The 15,981-nt window shown below is 41.2% G+C and overlaps 1 protein-coding gene across 1 annotated transcript; it reads right to left on the bottom strand.

The window, feature by feature from the left end:
• Positions 1–2,667: 2,667 nt before the first annotated feature.
• On the bottom strand, positions 2,668–15,646 carry LOC143764574 (arylacetamide deacetylase-like 4). The gene is made up of 4 exons (XM_077250269.1): positions 14,963–15,646; positions 13,114–13,336; positions 4,359–4,422; positions 2,668–3,945 (listed from the first exon to the last, which is right to left on the bottom strand). Exons 1-4 carry the CDS (start codon positions 15,116–15,118, stop codon positions 3,189–3,191), a joined length of 1,200 nt encoding a protein of 399 aa, XP_077106384.1. The 5' UTR covers positions 15,119–15,646; the 3' UTR covers positions 2,668–3,188.
• Positions 15,647–15,981: the final 335 nt, after the last annotated feature.

Raw genomic sequence — 15,981 nt, 5'->3', positions numbered from 1 at the left:
TTTAGGGCGAGTTTTATGTGTCAAGTTGTGTGTGTTGAGTTGCGTGTGGCGACATGCATGTAGCGACTTTTGTGAGATGAGTTTTGTGTGGCGACATGCGTGTAGCAACATTTTGTGTGTTGAGTTGCATGTGACAGGTTAGTGTAGCAAGTTGTGTGCAGCAAGATTTGTGCATGGCGAGTTTTGCGCGTGGCGAGTTTTATGTGTGGTGCATTTTGAGTATGTGCAAGTTTTGTGTGAGGCAACTTTTGCATGTGGTGCAACTTTTGTACATGTGGCAATTTTTCTGTGTGTGCAAGTTTTGCATGAGGTGAGTTTTCCATGAGGTGAGTTTTGCACGTGTGGCGAGTTTTGCGTGAGCCTAGTTTTGCATATGGCGAGTTTTGCATGTAGCGAGTTTTGAGTGGTGACTTTTGTGTTTCGACTTTTATGTGGCGAGGTTGGTGTGTGTGTGTGGTGAAATGTGTGCTGAGGGTGGTATATGTGTTCAAGCACGTGGTAGTGTGTGGCGCATTTTGTGTTTGTGTTCATATCCCCGTGTGTGGTGAGTATCCCATGTCGGGGCCCCACCTTAGCAACTGTACGGTATATACTCTTTGTCGCCATCGCTCTCATTCTTTAAGTCCTCATTGTTCACATCTGGCAGCTGTCAATTTTCCTCCAACACTTTTCCCTTCACTTTTTCCCCATTATGTAGATAGGAGCAAAATTGTTTGGTGAATTGGAACGCGCGGGGTTAAAATTTCACCTCACAACATAGCCTATGACGCTCTCGGGGTCCAGACATGTGACTGTGCAAAATTTTGTGGCTGTAGCTGCGACGGTACAGATGCCAATCCCGGACATACACACATACATACATACACACATTCAGCTTTATATATTAGATATACCTGTATGTAATCTCCTGTATATAGTATATACCTGTGTGTCATCTCACCTATATATAGTATATATCTGTGTGTCATCTCCTGTATATAGTATATACCTGTATGTCATCTCCTCCTATACATAGCATATACCTGTGTCATCTCCTCCTGTATATACTATATACCTGTAGGTAATCTGCTCCTGTATATAGTATATACCTGTGTGTCATCTCCTCCTGTATATAGTATATACCTGTATGTCATCTCCTCCTGTATGTAGTATGTACCTGTATGTCATCTCCTCCTCTATATAGTATATACCTGTGTGTCATCTCTCCTGTATATAGTATATATCTGTGTGTCATCTCCTCCTGTATATAGTATATACCTGTGTGTCATCTCCCCTGTAAATAGTATATACCTGTGTGTCATCTCCTGTATATAGTATATAGCTGTATGCCATCTCCTCCTGTATTAGCCCTCGTTCACACGTTATTTGGTCAGTATTTTTACCTCAGTATTTGTAAGCTAAAATGGCAGCCTGATAAATCCCCAGCCAACAGTAAGCCCACCCCCTGGCAGTATATATTAGCTCACACATACACATAATAGACTGGTCATGTGACTGACAGCTGCCGGATTCCTATATGGTACATTTGTTGCTCTTGTAGTTTGTCTGCTTATTAATCAGATTTTTATTTTTGAAGGATACCAGACTTGTGTGTGTTTTAGGGCGAGTTTCGTGTGTCAAGTTGTGTGTGTTGAGTTGCGTGTGGCGACATGCATGTAGGGACTTTTGTGAGATGAGTTTTGTGTGGCGACATGCGTGTAGCAACTTTTTGTGTGTCGAGTTGCATGTGACAGGTTAGTGTAGCAAGTTGTGTGCAGCAAGTTTTGCGCATGGCGAGTTTTGCGCGTGGCGAGTTTTATGTGTGGTGCCTTTTGAGTATGTGCAAGTTTTGTGTGAGGCAACTTTTGCATGTGTTGCAACTTTTGTGCATGTGGCAATTTTTCTGCGTGTGGCAATTTTTCTGCGTGTGCAAGTTTTGCGTGTGGCGAGTTTTGCACGTGTGGCGAGTTTTGCATGTGGAGAGTTTTGCGCGTGGCGAGTTTTGAGCGGCGACTTTTGTGTTTCTACTTTTATGTGGCGAGGTTGGTGTATGTGTGGTGAAATGTGCACTGAGGGTGGTATATGTGTTCGAGCACGTGGTAGTGTGTGGCGCATTTTGTGTGTGTGTTCATATCCCCGTGGTGGTGTGATTATCCCATGTTGGGGCCCCACCTTAGCAACTGTACAGTATATACTCTTTGGTGCCATCGCTGTCATTCTTTAAGTCCCCCTTGTTCACATCTGGCAGCTGTTAATTTGCCTCCAACACTTTTCCTTTCATTTTTTCCCCATTATGTAGATAGGGGCAAAATTGTTTGGTGACTTGGAAAGCGCGGGGTTAAAATTTCACCTCACAATATAGCTTTGACGCTCTCAGGGTCCAGACGTGTGACTGTGCAAAATTTTGTGCCTGTAGCTGCGACGCCTCCAACACTTTTCCTTTCACTTTTTCCCCATTATGTAGATAGGGGCAAAATTGTTTGGTGAATTGGAAAGCGCGGGGTTAAAATTTCACCTCACAACATAGCCTATGACGCTCTCGGGGTCCAGACGTGTGACTGTGCAAAATTTTGTGGCTGTAGCTGCTACGGTTCAGATGCCAATCCCGGACATACATACATACATACATACATACACACACACACACATTCAGCTTTATATATTAGATGAATTAGCAACAAACACTAAATGACCATGCTGAAACAAGAAATCTATGTCCGGGCTAAAGAGAGAACTAGAAGTTAGCAAAGTGGCAAACACGGGAAGGAATAATAGGTGCATGACTACATATCAAACAGTATCTGTGTACTACTGCTGGAGTGCTGCCAAACCCCAACACACATTTCGGCAGATACTGTTTGGAGTGTAGGAAGCACGCTTAGCTGCCTGCACCTCTCATCTCCCCTGATGACCACTGTACAAGGTAAGATCATCAGCTAGATGCAGGTCATTATGGAGAATTCCGTTCAGCAATGCAAAATCACATTATCTTGTTCTCTGATGTTTCAGTAGTGTGATAAATGGCACCCGGCAAGTTTTTTAAAAATGTATTTTGTGAATGGCAAATCGTATCTCAAAATGTTCGAAATCACATGAAATGGCAAATTTCAGGAAATTAGGCTCAAACTCAATCCTCCACAGATGAAGCCACTAATCTTAACAAGAAGCCAAAAAAAGCAAGATCTCAAAAATTGTTACCATTCAAGTTTTCAAAGGTTTTTAATGTAAGTAATAACATTATCCAAAGCCAGCTTTCCAGACACCATGTCAGGTTCATTAAAAGAGGTGACAATTCCATGGAAGCCATCTTTAACAGGATACCATGTGACAGGGACTCCATTGTCCTCCAGACGTTTTTTGTAGAGAATCCCATCATCACGAAGAACATCAAACTCACATGTTAGTATGTAGGCCTGTGGTAGTTGCCGGATCACAGCATCATCAGAGAACAATGGGGAACATGGAAGGTCAAGAGTTATCTTAACTTTCTCATAAATTTCTTTATTGAAGGGCGCCATGACTTGAGGTTTGTAGCCTTGAACCTTAAATTCCTCAGAACTCAACCACTTACTTAATTTTTGTCTTACTTCAAGAGGAACATGGCTGCCCTTTATTATTTCTTTCGATAAAGAAGGATCGCCACCTATATAGCTAATTAAGTAGTATAGAACATCTTCTTGGAGTAACAATGGAACCTTCTTGTTTTGTTGGTACGAGGATAAATTCAGGTCCGCCATCTGTACCACTGGGTACAACATCACCTGGGCAAGAGGCTTTGGAATATTTGTCCTGCTCACGAGAGCTTGACAAACCCCTGCTGTAAGATTGCCCCCGGCACTGTCTCCACATATTATAACAGAAGAAGGATCGACTCCATGTTCTTGTGCCGTCTTCAGAAAGTGAACTGTAGCCTGGACACAGTCATCAAATGCAGCCGGGCATCTGTGTTCTGGTGCTAGGCGGTACCTAAAATATTAAAAAACAAAAAAAACATTTTATATTGGTATTTTGCTGTTTAGTAAACAAGGGTCAATATCTGGTTAATAAAGACAAATAATATGCATTGTTTACCAGAGGTGGTAAAAAGATACCCATTTCATATAGCTTGTAGTCACCTTGCATAAGTTATTATTAATTACTCCCGAAGTATGACGCAATGAAAACGAGCCATGATCAAGCTAAGTCCCTCAGATGGAGAAATGAGATTTCAACTATGATCAAATGTAATCGGATTTGTTGCTTTGACAACTCACTCTTATCCACACTAATTATCATCATATCTGCAAATTGAATCGATAAAAATCCCATATCATCATCATCACCACTTCATTACATTAATTAAAGCATCAGGAAATGTTAGAGGAATGTTGCCACCTTACCCAACAGAGACAACCACGGCTCCGGAATTCTTGGTTAGGTATCGGCATAAACTTTCATAGGTGTCTAAATCAAATAAGCAAGATATTAGTTATTAGGATCCATTCTACTATCAGTGTCATAGAAATTCTCAGGAGCCGTTCTATCAGGAACCAAAATCAATTAACTGGAATATAAGTTGGTGTGCATGTAGTGTGTAGGCGTATGTTCACACTGGCAACTAAACAGAGAAAACGCAAGACAAAAAGAAAATGAACAAATTCCCTACATTAAACAAATGAATAGCAATAGTGCATAAAAATAATTAATATCGGGTACTTGTTTAATGTGTAAAAGCCATCCTACCATGTCACAGTGACCCTATTCGGGATAGTCATAATGTCTAATATTAAAATCTTACCATGTGTCTAATGACATACGTGTGAAAAAGGGCTGAGACAGACCAAGGCCCAAACTAATGGATACCCAACCTTGGGGAGCGTTGAGTTGGACATTACGTTTAAAAAGCTCCCCACTGCTGGGTGTCCATTAGTCGGGGCAGCATCGATCCTTCTCAGCCCTTATTCACATGTATGTCAATAGACACATGGTAAGGTTTTAATACTAGAGATTAGCACTGTCCCGAATAGGGTCACCGTCACGTGGTGGGGTGGCCTTTACTTTCTTTTGTTCAAAATTATGTTAACCAAGTACCCTACATTATTTTCATGCATTATTCCTATTTATTTATTTACTGCCGGGAATTTGTTCATTTTGTTTTTGTCTTGGGTTTTGTCCGTTCTATCAGGACCCGTTAAAAAATGGCCATAATAAATCGATCACATTTACTTAAGGGGGTCTTCTAGTATATTCGCTCGATTTTTATGCTATTTTTTGTGATTTTTTTTTTGTGGAAGAAGTATAAGGATTTTTGGGAAGGTGTTTTTTACAGTATATTTACTCATGTTTGACGAATGCTAACAAATGTTTATATCATGAAAAGAGTATAAATAAGCACTCTAAAAAAATGCAATGATGTGGAAAAGGAAAACAAAACGGTGGTCAACGGTGGTCATGTCTGAAACAAAAAACCCAAACAGATTCTTAATTACTATTATTGGCGCTATCTCTGGTAGTAGAATAATAAAAAATATGAAAATGTATAAAATGGCATCATTCTAAAAATTTAGTATCGATTTTTGGCACTTTTTGGCACAATTGGAGGCCTGTCAAAATTATAAAAAAAAGAGATTTCGACTTGATTCTGGTACAGGAGATAGGCACTTATATATTGAAAATGTGGGCATAAACCCGACTCATTTGACCAATTGGTTCTGGATATATTGTGGCCACTGATTTGAAAAAGTGGTTTCGAGAAAAATGCATTATGGGTTTCATACTGGTTATACTAATGATCAGCTATTCCAGGACCATGGAGTGATCCTTCCTCATGCTTATAAAATTTGTGCAGAGCTGCTCTCTTTTTTGTGATGAGATCTGTCATCTCGAACGAAGTCAGACAAATGCCGCTCTGAGCGACTTTAACAAGCCTCGTCCCGAGTGTTCGGGTACATCTCCACTTGCTGTTTAGTAGTCATTCCCATAAAATGAATTGCTTTAAGAATTGGCATAAATCCCTTGTTAAAGATAAATATTGCCAAAATTGTATCTATGTTCACAATTTTCTAACCCGAATGAAGATGTTTTGGACCAGGAGTCCAAGTGAGTTGAGCGATTCGTTGTTATTTTGCGTTTCTGCCGTAACACAACGTTCTAGCTAATCATCATCCTACTAGATCTCTGATCAGTGTGAGGTGATTGCTAAGAGTCATCATACCAAGGACTGGTTTTTTAAAATGCTGCCCAAAAATCGACCATCTATTGGGCAAGTTAATCCAAAAGCTAAGAAAGCATACATGCACACAAGAACACAAGACTGACATGTAATGTCCACACTTTGTAAGTAATCCACACTAGTAAATCTTCATTATCTTTATTTCTCTTTAGCACGTTGCATGAGCTTGTCTCTGCATGCATGACAAAGTGAAAGTTAAGGCCCCGTCTCACTAAGCGATTTACCAACGATCACGACCAGCGATACGACCTGGCCGTGATCGTTGGTAAGTCGCTGTGTGGTCGCTGGGGAGCTGTCACACAGACCGCTCTCTCCAGCGACCAACGATCAGGGGAACGACTTCGGCATCGTTGAAACTGTCTTCAACGATGCCGAAGTCCCCCTGCAGCACCCGGGTAACCAGGGTAAACATCGGGTTACTAAGCGCAGGGCCGCGCTTAGTAACCCGATGTTTACCCTGGTTACCAAAAAAAACAAACAGTACATACTCGCCTTTCGGTGTCCAGGTCCCTTGCCGTCTGCTTCCTGCTCTGACTGAGATCCGGCCGTACAGTGAGAGCAGAGCGCAGCGGTGACGTCACTGCTGTGCTCTCACTTCTCACTTTCCGGCCGGCAGTCAGTGAGAGCAGGAAGCAGACGGCAAGGGACCTGACGGACATCAGAAGGCGAGTATGTATTGTTTGGGTTTTTTTTACATTTACGCTGGTAACCAGGGTAAACATCGGGTTACTAAGCGCGGCCCTGCGCTTAGTAACCCGATGTTTACCCTGGTTACCAGTGAAGACATCGCTGGATCGGTGTCACACACACCGATTCAGCGATGTCAGCGGGGCCTCAACGACCAAAAAAAGGTCCAGGCCATTCCGACACGACCAGCGATCTCGCAGCAGGGGCCTGATCGCTGGTACGTGTCACACATAGCGAGATCGCTATGGAGGTCGCTGTTGCGTCACAAAACTAGTGACTCAGCAGCGATCTCGCTAGCGATCTCGCTATGTGAGACGGGGCCTTAACTTCTCCCCCTCCTCTCTGTAACTACCCACAATTCTCTACATCTCATCTTTCTTAAAGAGACAAGGTACAAGATTTAATTAATGCATATTACAACATCCCCTTTTTTTTTTTTTTTTTAAACGAATACAACTAAAATAAAATAACATGAACTAATGATGCAACAAGAAAAATGTCCAAGAAAACGTATGTCCATTTTGCCCTGTTAAAGAAAAGAAGTCACGCTTCTTCAATAAGTCTGGATGGAGCCCTTCTCTCTCTTGATGGATAACGTCTGGGCTCAGCGATGGTGTCCATTAATGAAGAACTTGTTGCCTCCTGGTGATTCTCTCCACTGTTGAGTGCCGAATCTTCCCCCAGAGAATGTCCATTGTCATTATTTTGAGGAATAATTTTGAAATGTGAAGAGTTTCGAGTTATGGAGTGTCCATCCCTCTCAGCCGTGACCATGCTGCCTTTCTTGTCAATAACGTTATATTTTGCAGGACAATATGCAGCTGAAGTCTTGTTGGTTGGTCTCTGACGCACCACAACGACGTCACCTCTTTTGATAGCATTTGGCTGTGCCCTTCGCCTTCTGTCTGCATAGTGTTTCATGGTTTGTTTGTTGGAAGAGTCTGCTAAGCGCACAGAGGAGTCACTTGGTACAGGACGACTGACTATGTCAGGGATTCGTATATGCAGAGTTCTGCCAAACATTAGATGCGCTGGAGCAGCATTGGTAGTAGAATGTGGCGTATTGCGGTAATTGCGCATGAATTTGTACAATGACTGTTTCAGTGGGGTGTGCTCCAGGCTAGCTGCCTTGATTCGTTTCCCCATGGTGCGCATGAAGCGTTCGACTATTCCATTTGCTTGCGGCCAGCACGGTGTGATTTTTCTGTGACTGAACCCCAAGTATTCAGCAAATTGTGTGAACACGTGTCCATTGAATGGAGGTCCATTGTCCGTTTTGACCACTCTTGGAATGCCATATGCTGAAAATATGTTATCCAGTTCTGGTATCACACTAGTAGCAGATGTTGAAGAGATAAAAGAAATGACAGGGTATCTGGAATATTCGTCAATTGTTACTAAAATGTATTGGCCATTTGGTAACGGTCCATATATATCGACTGCCACCTCCTCCCAGACAGCAGTGGGTAGAGGTGACATTTGTAAAGGCTCCAGCTGTGATGATGGAGTGATAACTTGGCAGGTGGAACAGTGTTTAACCTTCTCTTCCACCAATTGATCCATGTTTGGGAACCACACTTTTTCTCGGAGTAATTTCTTTGTGCCAACAATTCCCAGATGACCTTCATGCGCTATCTGTATTACTAAGCTGCGCAGAGTCTTAGGTACAACCAATTTGGTACCTCGAAGGATGAGGCATTCCTCAGTGACAGATAGTTCATACCGTACACTTGAGAATAGTTTTAATTCTGTCAGATCAATCTCAGGATCGGGAAATTTTTCTCTTTGAATTTCATGCCACCTTCGATTTCGGATGATTTGTATTAAAGCACGTAGTGTCTTGTCACTTGTTGTGGCGTTCACAAAGTGATCAATGGAAAGAGCTTTTGGTACTGCATGGGCTGTAATGAAGCATATGTATTCTTCAATGGCGGAATGCTCAGGTAGATCATCAGTCATCGGATGTCTTGACAGATAATCAGCGGGATTGCTGAATTTTCCAGGCTTGTGGACAATTTTGTAGTTGTAGTCCTGTAGACGTAGACCCCACCGTTCTATGCGTGCAGGCATTTTAGCTCTGGGATTTCCAAAGATCGTAAGGAGTGCTTGATGATCTGTGACAACAGTGAAGGGAGCTCCATACAGAAATAAGTGAAAATGTTCGCATCCCCAGACAACTGCCAAGCTTTCTTTTTCAGGTTGTGAATATTTCCGTTCCGTGCTTGTTAAGCTTTTACTTGCATAAGAAATAATCTGAGGATTTTGATTGTTATCTTTATATTGTGCTAAGATGGCACCCAGCCCCACGGGACTGGCGTCCACAATTAGCTCAGTTTGGAGAGCTGGATCAAAATAGGCCATTGTGGTTGTTGAGCAAAGTTCAGTTTTAATTGTTTCAAATGCATTTTGACAGTCTGGAGACCATTGAAAAACACAACTCTGTTTTGTAAGTTCCCTTAATGGACTGTTAATTGTTGAGAAGTTTGGAATGTATCTAGCACAATAACTGGCCATTCCAAGAAACGAGCGTACTTCACTGGCATCTTGTGGAATTGAGGCTGATTTAATGGATTCCACTTTCTTGGGATCAGGTTGTACCCCTTTTGCCGAAAAAATATGACCGTAAAACTCTAATGAATTTTTATCAAATTCGCATTTTTCCTTGTTTAAGGTGAGTCCAGCAGAGAGGAGGCAATCAAAGACGGCATATAGAGCACGATTGTGTTCAGCTTGAGTTTTGCCAAACACCAGTATGTCATCACTGTAATTAAAGGCATTTGGAATGTTCTGAATAACGCCCCTTATTGCATCCTGAAAAATTTCCGCTGCAGAGCAGACCCCAAAAGTCAATCTTTTATATCTTCTGAGGCCCACATGTGTGGAAAATGTTGTCAAATATCTGGATTCTGGACTCAGCTCTAACTGGTGATAGCCCTTATTGAGATCGAGTTTTGAAAAGACGGTCGCTCCATTTAACACATGAATTATGTCATCAATTGTGGGTGAGATATGTCTTTCTCTCTGAATGGCAGTGTTGGGTAGGCGCATGTCAACACACAATCTCACCTGGTCAGGAGCCTTTGGTTTAGGAACTACCACCAGTGGTGAGACCCAGGGAGTGGGCCCAGTAACGGTTTCGATAACGTCCTCGTCCATGAGGAATTGGAGTTCTTTTTCTACTTTCCTTCTCAGGTGAAATGGAATGCGCCTATGTGACTGGGCCACTGGGCGAACACTATCGTCCACATGAAGATGTACTTGAGAGTCTTTTAGTTTCCCCAAGCCACTAAATAGGGAGGGAAAATTATTCACCATGGTTTGTATATCCATGTCCGCAGGATCAGTTATGGTATGGATAATTTGGATGAGACCTAGCTTCAAGGCAGTGTGATAGCTGAGAAGACAGCCTCCTGATCCTTGTAACGCATGAAAGGTAGTTCTCTGCTTATTGTCTTTATAGCTCAGTTCAACATCAAACTGCCCTCTGGTAGTTAGAGGTATTTTAGATCCATATGGGAAGATTTTAGTATGTACTTGCTGCAAAACTGGCTTTGTCTTCAATTGCTCATAGGTAGTGCTGTCTATGATGTCCACTGACGCTCCCGTATCTATTGTAAACGTGATATTGGTGTCGCAGATTGGGAGTGTGATACAGGGGGACTGTACAGAGCCAGTGGCAGAGGTGGTGAACACGTAGTTTTCTGCTCCAGATGCTTCTTCTGTATCCTGATTTACCATTTTTACATCTGCAGGCCGTGTCATAGGCAGAGAAGGCTTGTATTGTGCTGATCTGCAGACAGCTGCCAAATGGTTCCCTTTTCCACACTTATTGCATGTCTGTCCTATAGCTGGACATCTGTCCAGGCGGTGAGGGAACTCCTGTCCACATCTATAGCATTTTTTCTGTTTCGGGGTTTGCTTGTCTTGTGTATTTTTATGCACGAGATTATGTACCTGTGACTTTTCCCCATTCTCCATTGTAGTAGCCTGATGATCTGCTATTTCCGTAGCACGGGCTATTTTGAGTAATTCATGTAAAGAGAGATCTTGCTGCAGAGCTTTGCGCCTTATTTTGTTAGATGAGCAGGTGACGATTACCTGAGTTAGGATTTCATCATCTATATCTGTGAATGCACATCCATGTGCTAGCTCCCTCAGTCGTGTGACATAGGTGTCTATGGATTCTTCGGGAAGCTGCTTAGCAATTCTGAATTTGTATCTCTCATATCTGATGTTTTGTTTGGGATTGAAGTAATCAGTGAGAGCTTTGCTGCAATCGCTGTATGTATCTGTCTCAGATGCAGGTAATGTGCAGTAGATATCATAGACTCCTGTGCCTGCACAATGTAAAAGTAATGCTTTCTTTCTTTTCTCCTCTTTTATATCTATGGCTTCTAGAAAGTTCTCAAATCTGCTCAACCATTTTCTCCAGTTATGGGAGAGATTAGTGACATCAGTCATATCAAACTGTGGGAAACTGTGTAAGTATTCAGCCATGATGAAGTTTTTCAGTGGTGCAGCCGTGTGGATCAGTAAAATAGGGATCAGTACTCACTGCAGCAGAAAGATTTTCATCCCATCCTCGTCGCCAGTTGTAATGTCCACACTTTGTAAGTAATCCACACTAGTAAATCTTCATTATCTTTATTTCTCTTTAGCACGTTGCATGAGCTTGTCTCTGCATGCATGACAAAGTGAAAGTAACTTCTCCCCCTCCTCTCTGTAACTACCCACAATTCTCTACATCTTATCTTTCTTAAAGAGACAAGGTACAAGATTTAATTAATGCATATTACATGACAGAATGCTCCATTGTGCGTTGCGTGCTCCGAGCACCGAGCGTGCGCCGGAGATTGCTCCCTATAAGGTGCTATAACTTTTTTAATACTGTTAATCGAGATAAATTATTTGGCAGATCTATCCTCCACACTAAATACATGAAAAATACAACAAAAAAATAAATAGATTGTTCTGATCCGCTAGACTAAAAGACCACCATAACTAGATTATACTGGATGTTGCTAGCTACAAAAGAAAGTCGGGTATGTAAAAATACAAATGGGGGGCTTCTGTTTCTAATTTCCTTAGCAATGTTTCTGCCTACCTTATACTGCACAATGTGGATCACAAAACCTCCTATCCTTTGAAAGGTTGTAAAGAATTTGAAAAGTGCCCCAAAATGCGTTTACAAAAGTGTTGACTGCTACCATGATAGACCCTCACTGAAGCTGTTGAGTAGTTTCTTTTTAGGATAGGCTTCGTTCCCCACTTCTGTGTTGGGTGTTGCCCCATTCTGGTTAAGCACTTATTACACTATTTATATTACATGCTATACTCATGCTGCTTTGTGCATACGTATGATGAAATGTTTGAGGGCCTGTGGATGTTTGGTGATCAGTATGAGTGCCTCCTGGATGAAAGAGGACCAGGTCCAGTATATATGGTAGGGGGATGAGGTGACTGTCTCAGTCCAAAATGCTGTCAGAAAAAATGACAATAACATACGCATATTTGTTTTCCTAATATTCAAAAGCCGTATTGCGATTCATATTTCATATATTTCACATTGACATACTTTAGCACGATAGAGTGCAACCTATTTTTGTATATTGTATATGGTCGTAGCTCCTCCTGGTATGCACCTATTCAGACTAGCTTGGATGTGCCAGTCAGTTTTTTGCTATTTGTATATTAGCTTACTGACCAAGCACTCCTCCCTTCAACATGTGGTGATTTTAATTACAGCAGGTCCCTACCTACCCATAAAAGCAGGCATTACTGAGAGAGGTGTCCACATTCACCCAGGAATTCAGACATCAGGCTAAGAGAGGTATTGACATTGGTCGGGGACCCATCAGTTTTTGAGACCACCTTGACATTGGTTGCTGGGCAGACATAATTTGGCCAAATTGTGTGCAAAGCGTCTCATTGTTTTCCTAATATTCAAAAGCCGCAGTGCTATTCATATTTCATATATTTCACATTGACATGCTTTAGCACGATAGAGTGCAACCTTTTTTGTCAATTGGTTAAAAGATGCTCAAAGACTTCAACATATGAACAGAAAGTCATTTTTATATCGATATACATACTGTATGTTAATTCTTTTTTGTGTTTCTGGGTGATTTTATTTAGGCAGGTTTCAGAACAGATGGGAAGAACCATCAGACAAATAAATAAGCAAGTATATCCCTTCATACAGAAGATCAATAAACCACAGAGTTTTATTTGCTTACCGATACTCCCAAACACGAATCCTCCTCCATGAAAGAACATGACTCCTTTTCTGCCGCCAGCTGAAGGAGATCGGTGTTGGTAGACTCTCACCGGCACTCCTCCAAATTGTAGGTCTTTTGTAAAGATCTCTGGATCCTCCTTCAGCTTAGACGTTAATTTTTTTTGTAGAAAATTAATAGGTCCTGCAACGTTCCATATTCCAAGTTTATCAAGAAACTTCCCCTGTAAAGAAAAGAAAAAGTGAAAAATCACGAAAGCATGTCCAAGTGTTGGATTAAAATAGACAATGCAAGTCTAAGGGTCTGTTGAAAAATTGGACATTCAAATGTTATCCCAGTGTGGTCCGATTTTCATAAACTTTTACTAAGAGAAGAAGGAGAAACATTTTTTTACACATATGAGGAAAAAGAAGGGATGACATGCTGTTGAAACTCTGATGAAACGTGGTCAGTTTTTAGGCCACACTATGGCCACATTCAGACGTTCAGTATTTGTAAGCTAAAACCAGGAGTGGAACAGTCAGAGGAAAAGTATAATAGAAACATATGCACCACTTCTGTATATATCACCCACTCCTGGTTTTGGCTTACAAATACTGTAATAATGTACCATTATTCCATGGTGTGGCCAGTTTAACACGTGGTTAAAGGTTCTATTTAATGACAGAATAGTATATAAATATATATATATATATATATATATATATATATATATATATATACAGTATATATATATATATAAATATACACTCACCGGCCACTTTATTAGGTACACCTGTCCAACTTCTTGTTAACACTTAATTTCTAATCAGCCAATCACATGGCGGCAACTCAGTGCATTTAGGCATGTAGACATGGTCAAGACAATCTCCTGCAGTTCAAACCGAGCATCAGTATGGGGAAGAAAGGTGATTTGAGTGCCTTTGAACGTGGCATGGTTGTTGGTGCCAGAAGGGCTGGTCTGAGTATTTCAGAAACTGCTGATCTACTGGGATTTTCACGCACAACCATCTCTAGGGTTTACAGAGAATGGTCCGAAAAAGAAAAAAAATCCAGTGAGCGGCAGTTCTGTGGGCGGAAATGCCTTGTTGATGCCAGAGGTCAGAGGAGAATGGGCAGACTGGTTCGAGCTGATAGAAAGGCAACAGTGACTCAAATCGCCACCCGTTACAACCAAGGTAGGCCTAAGAGCATCTCTGAACGCACAGTGCGTCGAACTTTGAGGCAGAAGACCACACCGGGTACCACTCCTTTCAGCTAAGAACAGGAAACTGAGGCTACAATTTGTACAAGCTCATCGAAATTGGACAGTAGAAGATTGGAAAAACGTTGCTTGGTCTGATGAGTCTCGATTTCTGCTGCGACATTCGGATGGTAGGGTCAGAATTTGGCGTAAACAACATGAAAGCATGGATCCATCCTGCCTTGTATGGAGCATCTTTGGGATGTGCAGCCGACAAATCTGCGGCAACTGTGTGATGCCATCATGTCAATATGGACCAAAATCTCTGAGGAATGCTTCCAGCACCTTGTTGAATCTATGCCACGAAGAATTGAGGCAGTTCTGAAGGCAAAAGGGGGTCCAACCCGTTACTAGCATGGTGTACCTAATAAAGTGGCCGGTGAGTGTATATATATATATATATATACATTTTATATATATACGCTGGCTTTTCCATTTTCCATTAGGTTTTCTCTACCACAGCTTATAGGAGAAATCATTGCAAGACCACAATAAATAAATGCAAGAATGAAGAATAAACAGTGCCCATAACTAGAATTCTGAGACTGGAGTAAGAACAAGTAGGAAAGCAAAGAAAAAATATTCAGATTCAGGCTATGAACTTACCAAGATGAATGAGCCAACAACAAACGTATGAGCCATCCGAAGAAATTTAGGATTTGCAATCCCTGGTGGGTACTCCGCTTTCGAGGATTCATACCAGGTGACCCCCAAAAATATCAAAAGACCCAAGACAAGGAAAATGATGATTACTCCGAACATTCTTGCGGCTCCTCTCCTTTCTGGCTTTCTTTCACTTTCTGGTTTCCTTTAATAGTATTTGCCGTGTAGCAATTACAGGGTAGAGGAGCTTTATATCCTCTTATAGGAGAAGTGCCGCCCACAGGAGATTATAACTGAATGATAATAATAATATTTAAGTTGAAGTTACCAAATATTCAAGGGCAAACACACCTTCTCTGTATAGTTCTTCTCACATTTCCTGCCCCAGGCTGCTGGCTCTTCCCTTAGCAAACATTTGCTTTTAGAACATTAGGAATAAATTGACAACTAAGTGATACAGTTCAATTTTTTTTCTTTCAATGCAAAAATTCACAAACTTACATGAGCCCCACTGTTAGACTCCGGACTGTGATATCATTTAAAATTGGCTGCGTTCTCATTATGGATTCAGCCAACTTTTAGTTTTTTTCCCTTCTTGTTGTTTTTCCTCCCTTTTTCAAAGAGCCATTACATTTATATGTTTTTCATCGACATAGCTATATGAAGGCTTGTCTTTTTGTGGGACAGGTTATATTTTTGAAAGACATGATTATTTTCCTTTATTGTGAATGGGAAAATTGGGAAAAAATCCAATTGCGGTGAATTTTGCCATTTTTTTTCATTTTTATAAAATTAATTGTAATTTGTAATAATTGTAAATAATAATAATTCACATGGAAAGAGCCTTTACTGCCACGCACCATTTTATAATACAAATATACCATCATTTGCAATTATTTTACAAGCCTCCAAGTAGAAATACCAGTTGTGCCAGTAATTTACGAGGAAGGGGCGAACCTTGTTATAATTGACCTTGTTGTGATTTAAACACCACCTTGTTACCAAAGTTCTATCATTAATGC

The sequence above is a fragment of the Ranitomeya variabilis genome, chromosome 4, assembly GCF_051348905.1.
Source record: "Ranitomeya variabilis isolate aRanVar5 chromosome 4, aRanVar5.hap1, whole genome shotgun sequence".
Taxonomy (NCBI): Eukaryota; Metazoa; Chordata; class Amphibia; order Anura; family Dendrobatidae; genus Ranitomeya; species Ranitomeya variabilis.
This window is presented reverse-complemented; position numbering and strand designations above follow the sequence as displayed.